The 17,487-nt window shown below is 40.7% G+C and overlaps 1 protein-coding gene across 1 annotated transcript; it reads left to right on the forward strand.

Moving 5' to 3' along the window:
- Positions 1–7,547: 7,547 nt before the first annotated feature.
- crsp7 (cofactor required for Sp1 transcriptional activation, subunit 7) lies at positions 7,548–13,589 on the forward strand. Its single transcript, XM_080778820.1, has 3 exons — positions 7,548–7,870; positions 9,371–9,445; positions 9,530–13,589. The coding sequence occupies exons 1-3, from the start codon at positions 7,799–7,801 to the stop codon at positions 11,279–11,281; spliced, it is 1,899 nt and encodes a 632-aa protein (XP_080634946.1). The 5' UTR covers positions 7,548–7,798; the 3' UTR covers positions 11,282–13,589.
- The last annotated feature ends 3,898 nt before the right edge of the window (positions 13,590–17,487 follow it).

Raw genomic sequence — 17,487 nt, forward strand, 5'->3', positions numbered from 1 at the left:
AACTCCCATAGATGTGAGTTCAGTATTGCTAAAATAGTTTTATTTTTCCAAGACATTTGAACTGCCTCTATAATATATTAGAACAGTGTAGATACAACCAGAATGTATTTAGGGCCATGTCTTCATCCTCTCCCAAGTCCAGCTTCTAACTATTATTTAATGTATAGTACCAAATAACAACATCCTTCACTACACTTTGAAGTCAAAGGGGGTGTGCTTCTTCTACGTTAGTACTGTGTGTGTGTGTGTGTGTGTGTGTGTGTGTGTGTGTGTGTGTGTGTGTGTGTGTGCGTGTGTGCGCATGCGTCTTGGTCATGTGCGCATAGCATACCTCTGATCTCTTCAGTGTCTTTGTCAAGTCGGCCCGTCTCCCTGCGACTGTTATGTGCACTGGACCTGTTAACCCCTATATTTGGTCAGACTTATTGCCTTCTTAAAAAAATATAATAATATATACAAAATAATAATTATCTAAAAGAAAGCATATTTTTTTGGAAAAATCCTATATAGATATAGTCTATTTAAGAGCTGAGTTTTTACTTAATCGGTGAATATTTTTGTTATCCGTCAAATAATGTTATACACGGTTTTTCCTCAGAGACGGTGTGACTGACGATACGGTACAGTTGTAGCTTTGCCATAACTGTACTGCCTCGGGGAGCATGTTTTCGAACCCAGAGCCATTGAAATAGCGACAGAGTTACGACAACTCCGTTCACTTCATGGGGCCAGTCCAATGGTGGCTCTTCTACGTAGACTTCTATTGGCGAAGAAGTGCTAGGCGAAAGAGTGACACAAAGTCCTGGAAATTTGCGCCGCCCTCGTTGAAAACAATGTATTTCAAACTCCGGCGGCTTGTCACACTTTCCAGGTCTGGGTTTTCTGACCCCTCAATGGCCTCAACTCTCTCTCCGCTATATGGCTCTGTTTCGAACAACGTCCACAATTCATGCCGATCTGCGAGGACCTGCAGATAAATGTAGAGCCTGACCGATGTCATGATAGTTTTGGGCCCGATGTGATCCAGATTTGGAGATTGGAGATTGGAGATTGGAGATTCCTAGACCACTGATCTACAACAAGCTCACGCGTCGTGTTGTGAGACATTTAGAAATGGAAAAAAAAACATTAAAAGAGAAAATGGGGACAAATCGGTTGCTTAATTGCAGATACCATCAAAAAAAGTCAAATAATTGGCCAATATATCAGACGTCGGGCTCTAAATAAATACTTCCAACAGATGAAATATATTGCTCAGAAGAATAAAGGGAACAGTTTGATCACTTCATGTTTTTGAGCAGTAATCATAATATGAAAAACATGAAAACTGCTCCAAACAATGAAGGGATCACAGTGTTACTTCATTTTCTTTGAGCAGTATATTATAGGTGTAAAGCGTAAGCCTTTCTACAAAACATACTATATCCGACCAGAACAGCCCCTTAATAAAAGTATCTCAAAGAAATTAAATTAATAATTCAATCCTTTCTTAAAATAAATGCCCCTATAATTATAAGTATGAAGAGGTTTTCAAACACATTCAAATGTATCTTTAGAAAGATGATATACTACGACTGGGCAGTCTAACTGCAATGTGTTTACTCAAATGCTCTGTCCAGTATGTCCCATGTATCCTGTCTGTGCCAGCATATTCCACCCGCTATTCAAACCAGTATTGTTATGATTAATGTCAACAGTCACCCGAAGCTGAGTTACTGAAGCATGCAACTATCCTCTTGTATAGTACTGAAAGTTTTTACTTCACTACTGTTGGTTTTTGTGATGCATTTTCCTCATCCGTTTATGCCTATATTTTCTTTTCCGTTTCTAGAGCTGGACTAAAGATCGGCTCCTGTGTGTAAATCTTTAAAATTCCGTTGTGACAGCATGACTTGCAAGGCTTATATTTCCCCCGGTTTTGCTTGGCTTTTCCCCCCCCTGTATGGCAAACATCTTTTGGGTTTTAAGTGACTTAATGCAACAACAAAAAAACAGACAAAAAAAACACAACATGGTGTACTTAAGCGTAAGAGTGAATGGTGGCGTTATGCTAAAATTGTGTCTTATGTGTTCTGTTTTTCATGTTTGGTAAAGCTGTCTTCTCTGTCTCTTTGATTAAGCATAATATATTAATTGAACTGGCAAGTCAAAGCTATAAAAAGCACCAGATATATGTTAATCTGCATTTTATGCACATGTAGATGCAAATCCATTGGTACATTTTACACTGTAATATAGTATGTCCCCTATGTGCTGTACAACACCCACAGGATTTGATTATGTCATGACAATTGTATCTAGCTTGTCTATATTGCTTTTTAGTAGGAACAAAGTTTGTGTGCTTCATGTGATCCTGATGTCAAAGTGAGACTTCGCACTGAGAATTTATGTACCGCAAACTGCAATTGTGATTACCCCACCCCCCTTAATTCCGCCATAGATTCCTGGTGATTAGTTATTTAATACTTATGACAGACCCCTTTTTTTCTGTTATGGTGCTGCTTTGTTTAACTTTTTGTAATAGCATATAGGCAACGCGGATGTGTTGTCTTGTTACTGCCACCTTTTTATGCACCAATGTGTCATTGGTATCACTGTATGCCAGAGTTTACAGAACGTTTACAAAGAGCAGAGCCATTTCTAATGCCCCGCTGCCATACTAAATGCTTCAACATAGTTGAATACTGAAAACGTATAAACCACTTGCAGTGTAAATTATTGTTTTTGTTTTTACTATATTACAGAATGTCATTTTCGAAATGTAATACTCTATATCACTTGTGAAACTTCAATCTGTCCAGAAAAAAGGTCTTCAGTCTTAATAGACCATTTTTTTTCCCCCCGATAAGAAATGTATCCATTTGACCTGCAACATGCAGACATATCTTGTTGGAAGCGGCCCCATGGTTTATTTCACTTGTGTGATTTCACCATGTAATATATATTTTGTCAATTGCCTACCGTAGTGACAGCTGATTAGCATCCAAATGTGAAAAAATATGAATCTATTTTGAATGAGAGACTGGAATGAGTACATGGTACAATATTCATTCCACATAGTTAGGTTTTTACAGTAAATGTCATGACACTACACTACTTTTTTATCTCACGTTCAGTGTTGAAGCAACAGGTGAACCAAAAAGCTTTCATATTGCAAGTCATTAGCCAGTTTGAGTCAAATCTATTTCATTACAGTAGATGATTTAGCTACATACCATATGGAGTTGCCAAAAACATTGCTTACAATGGATTTATTTCATTATTTAAATTGCTAACTTGCAGCACCAATATAGCAGAGATGTACTCGATATTTCCTTGTTTCCGATTCCTGGGGGATGTCTGATGATGCATGATACCGAATTTAAAAACACTAGTCTCTTTAAGAAACAACTTGACATTTTGCTTTAATACAAGTATTTAGCTCTAGGTTTCTTGAACCTATCCTGTCGAAAAGCAAGTGTCTACTGTCTAGTAGTGAGTATCGCTGTATGTGTCTTCTACAAGTATAGTCTGCGTTAAGAGGAAATGGCAGATCTCAAAACCCTGCTCAGTCAGCCTAATAGATCCATCATGTATAATCTATCTTGGTGCCACAGCAACGTAAAAAAAAGGGAAACTCAACCACAAAGATGAAAAATGGTCTCATAGTTTATTACATGTGATCACTCGGAGTAACCGCTTAGGACAAGGCAACTATGAGTCCTTTGTGTGCATTTTGAGGACAGGCCACTGCTGGTTCTAAGCCTCATACAATGGCAGCTAAAATTGTAAAATGTGTTTCTAAGAACGGTACTTTTTTTTCTCCAAATATTGCACGTGCATTTGACTGCAATGTCAAGAGTATGCTACCACCACTAGTGTACTCGCAGCAAAAGAACACAATGTTCATCAAATATGCAAAATCTATAGCATTCTGCAGCACAGCTTGGTAACCCGGCCTGTACTTTTGAGCTAATTAACCCTTTAAAATGAATGGATCAAATATTGTTCTTCAAATTGTGCTTTTTCTACTTCTAAATGTCAAATCTGACCAAAAATGTCTAAAAAAATACAAATAAAAAGGGAAAAAATACAATAAACACAAGTTGACTGTATATGTGACGTGTGCTATATTAAGGATGAAATAAGCTTCTATTCAAATCGTAACTAATGTATTTTTCTTGTGTGAAAGCTTTTGTCTTTGTATCTTTGCATTACTATTTGTAAATGAAATGAGATTAAATATACCTGAAAACGCAATTATTTGATCTGGAACTTGTATTTGTCATTTACCTGTATCAGAAATGTTCTACTGGCTCAAAGCTGTAATGCCATTTAATCCACAGCTTGGTGTCCAAACTTTTTTTTAAAGGGGGCCATATTTGAAAATAACGGACTGCATCTCCGTTCATATGGGTGAATGTGGGTATATGGGTGAATGTAATGCACAATCTATGTAAAGCGCCTTGGATATAGGCACTATATAAATGCACCATTTACCATTTATATAGGCTACAGTACATAGGTTAAATTCATCCTCTAGCCTATAGGGTTAAAGTGGTTAAAGTACTGATTTTGATGCTGTAGTATTAGTAATCACATTTAGCAGGGACTCCCCTGAACCCCCCTCAGATTCCCTATGGCTGTCAAGTTCAAGACAGAAGGCCTTGAACTTCACACAACAGTCGAAAGGTTAACTACTCTTCAATACACAACCTTTTAAAATAGTTCAAATAGCTGATCTACAAGCTCACAATGTCTCGATGTAGATCGGCTAGTTGAACTATTTTTAAATGTTTTTCAAAATAGTAAAAAATGGCAAATACGTTTAGGGATAAGGGTGGTGCAAGATGGAGCCCTTAGCCTCTCAGACTCAAGACAGAATATTTTGTTGACGGATAGGATTTTGTCCACAATTCCATACTGTATGGATGTTGGTATAAGAGACAACAGGAGTTGTTCAGAATAACTCAACATTCTCCAATTCTGTAGACTCTGTAAATTAATGTAATGCAGGTGTTTAACAATTGTACTCTTGAGAGCGTACAATGAAACCAAATGGACCGTAAAACCCCCCCCCCCAGGAACGTGTTTGTGCCGTAAACATTTAAATAAGATCTGGTTGCAAAAGGGGTGAAGTGGTCCTTTAACAATTCTCCATCATTTAGCTGCAGGGGACCACCTGGAACCCCTTCAAACCCACTGATATACTGACCTACCCACCCTCAAGAATAGCAGCGCCAGCGGTGAAACTGCTATGCTGCGTTCTGCCCGTTTCACTTCGTGAAATGTTTACACGTCACATATTATCAATTACCAGTGTACGTCATAGACAGAATAGATATGATAACACTTATTCCACACTGCAGAACATTTAAACAACATGTGAGAAATAAAATAAAACACTTACACACCTATGTGAAATGAGGGTCGCTCTTATCATTCATCATCTTATTCCGGCCAATCACAATTACATAAGTGTCTGAGCAAATAGGCATAGTGTCTATTATACATACATCATGACGATGTAGAGAGCACCCCTCACTTCTTTTTTATACTATTTTAATAGGGCCCAAGTGGTATTTTTGGTGGTCAGTGTGGTTACTTTTTTCTTCCTGGATATAATGTCTGGGTTTCCTAGGCTAGTATGGCTGCAGAGTAAAGCCAACATGTGCTAAAGGTGTAATCACAGAGCTATCTGGTCGTAGGACAGTGTCTATACAAGAAAACATAAGTGGGTTTCAGATGAGCCCATCTTAATTTGTTAAATGAGACAGCATTTGACAGCCCTCCTGGGAGTTGCACCCAAATCCCAACATATAGCTGGCATGTACTACAGGGCTTTGTTTGCCATGTCATCATCACTACTTACCATCACTATTTGCATGTGACTAAATACATTTAAATAGGGAGGAGTAACCTGTGTTGCAGTGGTTGAAAAACCAAAGCATCAACTTTAAATATGACACTAGTTAGTTGGCAACAGGCTGAACACACAGCATCCACAATCATGTACACTACACATAAAGGCACCTACAGTGTCTCAAATAATATGAATACACACATTCAGTACACCCTAGAATTAACAGCAAACAAGAACATGGCATTTAATATTTAATAACATTTTCTCTCTCTGGGACCGCAATCTGGACTATATTAAAAAAAGATGCCTGGTTAGCCATCATCTTCAGGTGAATGGCCCATTGACTTGTGATTAATGGCTAAGTCAGACCCATTGAAATATTATAGAGAACATTGATTGGGGTCAGGGGACGCCCAGGGGTCCTTAAAACCCTTTTGAGGCCAAATCAAGTTTTCTCTGGGGTTTGTTTTGAGCAGCAATGAAAACAGGCAAAACAGTGAAAACTGTGAAAACAGTGACATCTGCTGGCAAATCCCATTGACATATGTGGCAATATGTCAATATGTCATATCTCCAGTTTTGGAGATATAGCTTATAAGCCATATCTCCAAAACTGGTGGGTCAAACTGAACAACCAATATGTCAATTTGAAATTTGAAATGTCTTGCAGAAAACAGCGAGTTGAGAAAACAGGCTTGAAAGGTTCACTTCTGTGGACTCTAACATTACACCTAGCTACATGTTTAAGCATTTATTTCATATTTATTTCAGACATGCTTTAGTATGTGAAGAGTACGTCTGCCTGTGCTAGTAACTCATTTTGGATAAAATGAGTTTTAGTGTTTGAGCCAGAAAACCCCAGACCACAGAAAATCTACAAAAATGTAAGAAAAATTACAAAAACTTTATTTCTATGTCACAATCCCTTTAATAATTTATAATTAATAAATACATTACAATACTGACCCCTGCTGTTATTGAACAAGCACTAGTGGTTCTCAAAGAGGGGTCCGGACGGGGACCCCCAGCAGGGGTCCTTGAAGGTATTCCAGGGGGTCCGGGTCCCCGGCAAAATGTGTAGGCCAAGTAATAACATATAGTAGTAATAATAATAATTAATATGATTATTATTATTATTATTATAAGCTCAAAGTGGTTTACAGAGCAATGGAGAAAGAAAGAAAAGCAAGGCATAAAACATTAAAAAAGAATTGCAGTAATGCAATACAGTGAGGACATGAATAACAAAAAATGTAAAAGTAAATTAAAGTGTAGAAGTGGTTCTTTAGCTGTGCTTTAAAAATGTCTACTACAGAGGCTGCCTGTCGAAGGTACAGTGGGAGTTTGTTCCACGCCGTCGGCCTATATAATATTATATTATAATATTGAAAATAGATATCCGACCTACAAGCTGACATAGGGCGTCACAACACTTCTTTTTTGGGGGGGGGGGGGGTCCTGCTTCACTCCTTGACATGAAATAGTGTGAGAACCACACGTTTCGTGGACGTTTGTGTGTGTGTGTGTGTGTGTGTGTGTGTGTGTGTGTGTGTGTCTCTCTGTGTTTACCAGTGAGTCAACAACTCGACGAACGACGCGCAGCGCAGACGTCGAGCTGCACAGCCCCGATATTAATTGTATCCCAGAATGCAGCAGGAGGCCGTCCGCTGTGATCCAGCTACTGGTAGTAGTAGTCAGAGAGCAGGGCGCCGAGCAGGCAGCAGTCAGCGCCCCACGGCAACAAGCTAACACACAACACCCCGTTAACACTGTCTCCATGTGACATTTAAGCAACCTTATACTTAGCGCACACACGCGACGACGACGGGTGGGGGAAAGAGCTATGCAGCTGTGGCGCATCTCATGAAAGTGTCAACCAGTGAGCCCTAGTTGTTCGTTTTAAAAAAAAGGAGGAATTCCTCCACCAAGCCACCCCGCCGGACACCGAACCAGGCAATGACAACGGCCTCCGCAACTCCGCAGCAGATGAGAGACCGGCTGCTGCAGGCCATCGACAGTCACAGCAATGTGAGTTGAAGCTCACCACCGCTAGCTAGCCCCGTTTATAGCCACCGTTAGCTTGTTTACCTACCTGCTCTCAGTGGTAAAACTTCACCGGGTCGTTCAGTTTTTAACCCTCGTAACGTGTATATATATCGACCAAAAAAAGGCGACCGTGTTCGTCACGTTGACAGTTTCACGAGGACTCACCGGCATGTTTTCTTTTCGAATAGCCGGAGCGACGCAGGGGCTCTTGAGCTGACAGATTATATCCAGCCGTTAGCTAAAGCCGTTAGCCCCGCTAGCCCAGAGTCAACGTACAGAGGAGTGGACGGTGATGGCATAACTAAGCGTCATGGGGCTATGTCAAGTTATTAAAAGACATCCTTTTGTACTTATTATTGGCAGGATCTTTTTGCTCGATTTATTTTTTAACTGAAAGGGTGTATTTATTCTGTTCAAATGTAATTTAGCCCAGTGGCATTTAATCATAGTGGAATAAAAGCATTTGATACACACGCTTCCGGATTGTCTGTGACGTCATTGACTTTGCCTTTGGTATCAGAGCCTGCTAGCTAAATTAGCTTATAGCCAACTCACTGAGGGAGGGATTGGCCTATTTTCTGGAAAGGAACAAGTTCATGATGTGGCGTTAAGTCTCATTTGCATGTTAACGTGCTGTGTGTTCTGTGCTGTACACGTTATGTCCATCAAAAAGTTCTTGTCATTGATCCTGGATCGGTGTATTCGCTGATAAAGAGATGTGCTCACAAACACACTGACGGGAGTGATCGTGGCAGGTGTATGGTTGTTACAACGGTAGCTACCTTTTCAGGAAGTAGCCGGGTTTTCCCTTTGCAAGTTGAACGTAAACGTTAGCAAGCCAGCTGCCAAACCCAAACTTAACATGCATCACCTAACGTTTGAATGTCGCCTGACTTTCTTTTAACACCGTACTCGCGTGAAATCAAAATCACACCGCATTTACATTGAACTTTTCGGGCTGCTGTCAAAGGGTAAAATGGGTCCTTTGAGTTGACACTTCTTCTCAGCCTCCACTTTTATACATCGCTTTCGCTTTGCTTCTCAGGCTAGTAGTGAGCAAACTCGCAGACTTCTCTCAGTCAAATGTTTCAAGAAAGCACTTTTAAAAGGTAGTGTTGACTGTGTCTTTGGATTGAAATGGATTGACATCTTTATTAAGTCTGTAGAATGGGATGGGTACAGGTCAATATAAAAACTGCTAGAAAAAGCACTAATCAGGGTCCTCCATTTTCTTAACTTCAGATGTTTGAACACCTTGGGGCTATTCAACTTAAATCCTGTATTGTCATTATTATATAATATCAACTTCATCTACTAAAAGTGTTGATTACAAACAAGCCTACAATATACAAAATTCCTGCTGTAGTTTGATATCGCATTATGAAAATCGCAGACCAGCTACTGTGTGTGTGTGTGTGTGTGTGTGTGTAATGTCTATTGCATAACAATGTATATTCTTTTTTTTTTTTAATCTCCATCCAGATTTGCAATATGGTGGTTGTATTAGAAGTAATTACCTACCTGGAAAAAGTTCCCATCACCAAAGAAGAACTAGAGGTAAGCAACTTGATTCTGTGTGAGCGTTGGTTGTTGCAGAAGTTTCATAGGCTAACTTCTCTCTTTTTAACATTATTCATGCAGGAGACTCGCTTAGGAAAACTAATCAATGACGTGAGGAAGAAAACCAAGGATGAAGACCTTGCCAAGCGTGCAAAGAAACTCTTACGGAACTGGCAGAAGTTGATAGAGCCGGGGCCGGCTGTGAGTGCCCCTGGCTCTACCAATGGCGGCTCCCACCCCTGCAGGACAGACCCCTCTCCCCCTGACATTTCTGTGCCAGTCAAGGGCCTCCCTGAAGTCAAAATTAGAAATGATGTTCACAACACATATTCGCCCAAAGCAGAGAAATCGAGCAACCGCAAACGTCGGGGTGAGAACAGAGACAGCGGGGTTCACTTACCAGCCAAAATCTCTAAGCTCTCTACTTACAATAACTCTGTCTTGACTCCCCCCACCAATGGGATCGCAGGCAGTCCAGAGGCTCTCCCTGAGCCGGAGGTTGTGCCGTCTCTTGATCCATCTCGGACAGAACACGCCGAAAGCGATAAACTCCCCAGAATCCCCATCAATGCTGTCAAGCCCCGCCCCAGCTCCCCTGGAGTGGCCAAACTACCTAGTACTTCCGTTTTGATCAAGGCTGCTGTGATGCAACAGCATGCACGAATGGACGAAGGGGGAGGGGGAGGTGGTGGTGGTGGTGCTGGAGGAGGAGGAGGAGGGGGGAATTATCAAGCCAAAAGCCCCCGTGGCCAAACCAACAGTCCAAGGAGCGTGAAGCAGGAAACTATGTCTAAACGCTCCTCAACATGTACACCAAAAGGGACATCTTCTGTCCCAAGCCCCTCTTCTAGGGGCTCACCCATGCCCTCTTCTAGGGGCTCCCCCATGCCCTCGTCCCAGCCTTTAACCTCCCCAGCAGCGCAGGCACCCTTTGGTGACGGGCTGCCTCCCTCTCATAGGTCTTCTTCAATGCACTGGGCTAGTTCCTCAGAAGCCCCTCCCCACTGCGGCGCCCCACACGGCGCAAATCCAACACTGGAATCCCCTTCGGTCTCCCCTCCCCTCTTGCATCCCCAGCTTCAAATGCACAACTCTGAACTCCACGCGCCCTCCGCCTCGTTGTCCCCCGGGGTGGCAGAGCTGGACGTGGAGACGGCGGGGTCCTCCTCAGACCGCAAGAGAAGGAAGAAGTACAGGTCTAGAGACTATGCCGTCAACCTGGACGGTCAGAAAATAGAGGACATGACCAAGCCTGTGCGATTAAAAGAACGCCGGATAACCTTTGACCCCGTGACGGGTCAGATCAAACCCATGGTACACAAAGAACCCTCTCAGACGGAGGAAGCCCTCATGCCTGACCCCGCCGAGTCCAGACAGAGGACCGAGAGCTCTGTGCAGCAGAAGCCCTCCGTTTCCAATCAAGCGGCCACACCCAACCCTTTCCAACAGACAAACTGGAAGGAGCTTTCCAGGAACGAAATCATCCAGTCCTACTTGAACCTCCAGAGCAACGTGCTCACTTCCTCAGGGGTCCAGGCCCCCAGTGCACACACTTTCATGTCCGAGTACCTCAAACGAGAGGAACACGACATCAAGGAGAAGAGGAAGACGCACGTTCTGCAGACGGACTGCGCGCCCGGGGACAAGCCGGGCGTCAGCCGAGAGGTGACGGACGAGGACATGGTCAGGATGAACACGCAACATTGGTCGGGGGTAAACGGTTGCTCTGACACCAACGGCACCTGGTATGATTGGACAGAGTGCATATCGTTGGACCCTCACGGGGATGAAAGCAAACTGAACATCCTGCCATATGTTTGCCTAGACGACTGAGGGAGCTTGGGGAAGGTGGCTGTCCTCTCTCCACGCCTTTCTCGCTGCATCTCCACAGAGATGGGGGGTAACTTTGTGATTTTGTTTGTCCACTGTGAGTTTGGGGAAAGCCAGACCAGCTAAACTCCCTCCACGCCTCTCCTTCTTTTCAAAGATAATCTTATTGAGGTTTTGGTATAGAAAGATTTAAAAAAGAAAAAGATGTTTAATAAAAGAAAAAGTTGCGTTTGTCGAACTAAAGGGCTGTTTCTGTTCTATTTTTCAAAATGAAATCCACAGGAATTTTGAGGCCCTGTTTGCAGAGTGCTGCTACTATTCTAGGAAGTAAAAAAAGGACAACTGGAGAGTATCATCCACAGGAACCACAAAGCGGTCTATGATACCTTGTGCTTGCAGAATGTTTAATGTTTTGGGCAACCTAATGCAAATGAGTAAATTTGCCACTGCACAGTACATGGATCATAGCCCTTTGTGGTTTACTATGGCAATACTATTAATTCCTATATTCCTTCTAGCTACTAAGAATAAATCACAAATCAGGGTCCTATATTATTGGAGGGTAGGCGGGGTTTAGCTGTCCAGTCTGGGCCACTAACTTGAAGAAAGGTTCATCTAGCACAGGTAAAGCCAAGCATGCCCAGTGTGTGGAATACTGGCCCCATGTTTGGCAGTTACAAGAAGCTTTATGTGAGATATTTAAAAAAAAAAGACTAAATTATAAATTTCTTACCATGTATGCATTATTTATTTTGACCAGTTCTTTTGTGGGAGGTGTAACAAAACGGATGTTCAAAAACACACAAAAAAAAAAAAAGCTTTTTTTTTTTTTTTTCCCTGTTTGCATCACAATGTTGTTGGCCTGTTCTGCAATGCAAAAAGAGGCATGCCGTTTTCTTTAATGTTGGTCAATGTGATTGGTCGGCAACATTCCATATTCCAACCCCTTGCCCACTCTCTTTCCACCGCTTTGTTTCAATGTGTCATGTTCTCGGGAGTAAAAAAATAAACAAGTTACCAGGTTTAAGCGCTGTGTTACTAACTCCTACAATAGCCTGCTTCTACAAATTGGTACCCCCCCAAAAAAATACATTTCAAACCATTACCTTCTGTAATTCCATCATGTTTAGAAAATATCCAAACCGCCTTAACCCATTTTAGACCTGAGGACGATTCTACAAATGCCTTCTAAATCCTGGCCGTTTTCTGGAGAAAAAAAATGTTTCTATGTCGTTCTCAAACAATTTCATGTCAAGGACTACCAAAAATATATGTAATTGGCCGCCGACCCTCTCTGAAAATATGTTGTTCCAGGGACCCCCCCCCCCCCCCCCAGAAGCAAAGATTTGAGTTAAAAACTTTTTTTTTTATTCAAATAGATTTGCGCCACATTTTCACCATTTTTCAAAAATAGTATAACATAGTGCTTAAAACACCAAAAGGGGTTCCCGCCCAGAATGGGTCATGTCCAATTTGCAGGTGTCACATACACAAATAGCAGATTACACGCTTTCAATTTGTCGTGAACCTTCGATAGATCGGCTGTGTGACGACTATGTTCAAATCAAGCGAGGGTAGAGAGACCTGCACATGGACATAAGTTGACAACTTGTTCATTGACTTGATAAATGTGTGTGTGTTTAGGGCGGCTGGGAATGATCTTTACCACCCACAAGTTCCAACTGTATGTACGTGCATACTACATACTATAGACCAGATCGTCCTGTCGCTCTAAAACTGTCATTTGTCTTGTGTCGACCTGACGCAGAACCAAGGGGGAGAGAGAAAGCTGCCGGCGTGCATCATCAATGTTTTCCATGTGACAAAAATCTGATTATGTCATAAGTCCTTAATTTCTTCCTGTATTCATCTGTTACTGCCACTGTGTTGCTCACAAATTACAGTAATGACCAGATGGTGGGCAAACAATACATTCATGCATCCCTCCCATCCATCCATTCATTGACCCCTTCCATACCTACCAATGTGCCTTTGGTAAAAATGGTAAATCTGGATTTGCTTCCACATAAAACACGCCTGTCCTTGGATCTAGGTTTATGTGTGAGAATTCCAAAATTCCATGTTTGATTATTAAAAAAAAATCGAATATGCACCGTTCTCTTTTTTTACATGGGTGAAATTGCAGACAATGACAACACCGCACAACAGCAATGCTCGCAATAAAGGAAAGTGCTAACAATGGATGATAAGAATCAGTTTTTTTTTTTTTTTACTAGGGCATCTTTATTTGTTCAGTGTTTAACGACATCTCTTGTTTGAAAAATAAAAGTGATCTAAATCCTCTGCACAATTGACTATTTTTCTTTTAGCACATTCATGTGTGTTTATTTGAACATTTAACCTGTGAAGTTTTGTTTGACTTTTTTTGTAATTTGTATTAATCTGTAATTTGTATTAATCTATCAGTATCTATATGCCGTCAAACTGATTATGTTGTCTGTTCCCATCACGCATCGTTGACCATTGGGTTTTCCCCAACCATGGAGAGAGTCATCCACAAGGGGGAGCACTTAGCCTATGGTTTTTCTTTGCTGTATGTACAGGCCCATCTCAATGAATTAGAATATTGTGTAAAAGTTCATTTTCTTCCGTAATATAATTCAAAAAGTGAAACTTTCATATATTCTCAATTCATTGTGCATAAAGTGAAGTATTTAAACCTTTTTTTGTTTTAATCTTGTTGATTATGTCATACAGCTCAAGAAAATCAAAAAAAATCCTACAATTAAGTTAGAATATTTTAGGAGACCACTAAAACTAAAAGTTTTTTTAAACAAAAAATGTCGACCATCTGAAAAGTAGGCTATATTAAATGTATGCAGTCAATACTTGGTCTGGGCTACTTTTGAACGAATCATTTCATCAATGGGGCGTGGCATGGAGGTGATCAGCCTGTGGCACTGTTGAGGTGTTATGGAAGCCGTAAATGCATTTGTATTGTTGAGTCTCATGTCTCACACCTTCCTCCTGACAATATACAACCTATTCTCTGTGGGGTTCAGGTCAGGCCAGTTCGCTGGTCAGTTAAGCACAGTAATACCATGGTCAGTACACCAGTTACTAGTAGTTTTGGCACTGTGGTCAGGTGCTGATCACCTCCATGCCACGCCCCATTGATGAAATAATTTGTTCAAAAGTAGCCCAGACAAAGTATTGACTGCATACATTAATATACTTTTCACATGGTCAAAATTTCTCGTTTAAAATGTTAAAGAAAATTAGTGGTCTCGTTAAAAATTCGGATTTGTTGAGATTTTCATGAGCTGTACGTCAAGATTAAAACAAAAAAAGGTTTTAAATACTTCACTTCATGCACAATGAATTGAGAATATATGAAAGTTTCACTTTTTGAATTATATTACGGAAGAAAATGAACTTATACACAATATTCTAATTAATTGAAATGGACCTGTATATAACCAAATAGGGTTCTTGTTTATAGAAGATATGTGTGACAAGTTAACGCGAGTTTTAGCTGAGAATTTAGACATTCCAATAATGGCAAACTTTGAATGCAATGCAATGTATTTTGTTGTTACAAACAGCGCCAGACAAACATATTTTAGATAAACCGATACTAGTGTAATGCTTTGCAATCAATCACTTGCTGTTTTTTGTTACAATTATTACTTATGTGTGTCCTTGTAGTTTTTTTGTTGTTGTTATATGTTCCAAACACGATATAAGAGATCTTAAATCGGCTGTGACTCAAACAATATCACTGCCTGTCCTCTGCATGTTGCTGCGTGTTTCATCAGAGACTGGTGTCTTTGTCAGTACAAGTCACCTGTGAAACCCTCACATGCTCACTGGGGCACTCCCCTGTCCCCCCCATTCAGGAATTTCATTCCATAAGCCAGCTATACTAAAAGAAAAGTATCAATACTGCAATATAAGTGTATACTCTCTTACAAGTAAAAGTTCGGAAGTACAAATGAATCAAAATGTACCAAAAGCTACTCATTGTGCAGAATGTCTCATTTCAAGTTTTTCAAATGTACACAAAATATTTTGAAAATAGCACATCTACAAGCTCACACGCCACGCATTGTGAGCTTGTATATATCGGCTATTTTCAAATGGCCCCAAATGGCCAAATGTATTTAGGGGCTAAAGTGCTTAATAAATATTTTGTAATAATCAAAATGTAAGTGAGTAACTAAAGTTGTCAAATAATTGCAGTGGAGTTAAAAGTACAATATTGGGCCTCTGAAATGTAGTGGAGTAGAAGTAATAGTACTGAGAATGTGATATACTCAAGTAAAGTGCAAATACCTCAAAACGGTATTTAGGTACGGTACTACTATATAAATGTAGTTAGTTACTTTAACTTTACACCATTGCCTGAAGCCAAGGCGTAGCTCCCTGTCGGATGTGTCCAGTTGAGGTACCGCCATGAGGTCATGAACGCTGTGTTTCAGACTCTGAATCACTCTTGTCACGCGTGTGTAATGCTGTGGTGTAATTGTCTATGACGGTGGTTCCCAAAGTGGTGGTCTGGGGACCCCCAGGGGTCCTTGATGGAGTTCCAGGGGGTCCCTATAGCTAAATGATAGTTTGTAACCAAGTGGGCCCTTATGGGTCTGTAACTCTGAGAGTGTACAAATGGAACCAAATAATAATAATAATAATAATAAAGCTTTATTTGTATAGCACCTTTCATGACATGAAATGCAGCTCAAAGTGCTTTACAGAACAATGGAGAATAAAAGAAAAGCAAGGCAACGACATTAAAAAAAAAAAAACAATACAGTGAGGACATGAATATAACAAAAAAATAAAAGATCAATTAAAAGCAATGTTGTAGAAGTGGGTCTTGAGCTGAGCTTTAAAAATGTCTACAGAGGCTGCCTGACGAAGGTACAGTGGGAGCTTGTTCCATTTGTACATCTCAGAGTTAAAATAACATTGATTTTACAATATAAATTGGGGGTCCCAGAGATAGAAATGCCATGAAATGGCATTCATGTCAAACTGGGGGTCCTTGAAATTAAATAGGTTGAGAATCACTGCTAGAGCCGTAACAATCTTCTGTCACGAGGGTCCCCTGGTATATATTTTCAAATGGGGGGTCCGCAGGCTAATGAGTATCATTTTGGGGGTCCTTGACATGAAAAGGTTTGTGTGACAGAGCAGCCTCTGTCAGAATAATATGCTGTTCTACAATACATGCTCATTGTTGTATTGTTTCTGTATGGTATGTGTAACAGGTTGATTCTCAGTCCCACAGAAGGTGCACATTCTGCTGTGACATGTGAATTAATCTACTTGTGTTTATCTATGCAGATGCTGTAGTTGGGAAGCTGCCTTGATGGCCTGAAGAGAGCTCTGATTGCCTGTGTTGTTAAATGTATTGTGATTCGCTGACTGCTTAGCCAGGGGTGGAGTCAGGAGTCTATATAGAGGGGAAATGGCTCAGTAGAGTAGAGTTTGTGCTGCCATGGGGAGAGGTTGACACCAGTACCTCTCAGTTCACAGTTAAGTTGTTTTGAGTTATGTTCTTTATTATTTTCACTATGTTGTCCAGGCCTGGAACTTAATTAAAAACTTATCTTCACCTGCAAAGTCTGCCTCATGTCCAATGTGTCATTCTAAAGGTTTTATTACTGACAAAACAGCCGATCCACAATCCCACTTGGTAACAGTTTGAGACCACTACTACATGCAGGGGACTTTCTTCAGTGGTCGAATATCCTAAAGTAAGCAGGACCTTAATTATGACTCGATTATAACTTATATAAGATGATTATTTCTGTCCCTAAAAGTTTGAAGATTAGGTTAGTGTGGCTACTCTGATTAACCATTGCAATGGTCACTGTGGCTATGACAGTGTGTATCATAAAAGCATGGCTACTATAGTGTAATTCTTGCATTTCCATATAGCTTAAAAAAAAGGGGACGTGTCAGGGCAGTCCACACTTTGTTGGCAGTGTTGTAGAAAGAGAACATTAATTTACCCATGTTTGTTCTATAGGTGGTGTTACCAGATCGCAATGTCGCTCCTTAGTATTGTGGCTGTGGGTGTCGCTCACTTTTGTGAGTTATTTATTTTAGTCAGATATGAGGGTATACTGAGGCATTGAGGGCAAAGCCCCAATGACTATTTTGAAAGCCAATCCCATGTTTAATTGCTTATAACTCTGTATTCTGCCATGAGCCATAGATATAGGACAGTAAAATGTGTTGAA

The sequence above is a fragment of the Protomyctophum bolini genome (genome assembly GCF_963924005.1).
Source record: "Protomyctophum bolini genome assembly, chromosome: 12".
NCBI lineage: Eukaryota > Metazoa > Chordata > Actinopteri > Myctophiformes > Myctophidae > Protomyctophum > Protomyctophum bolini.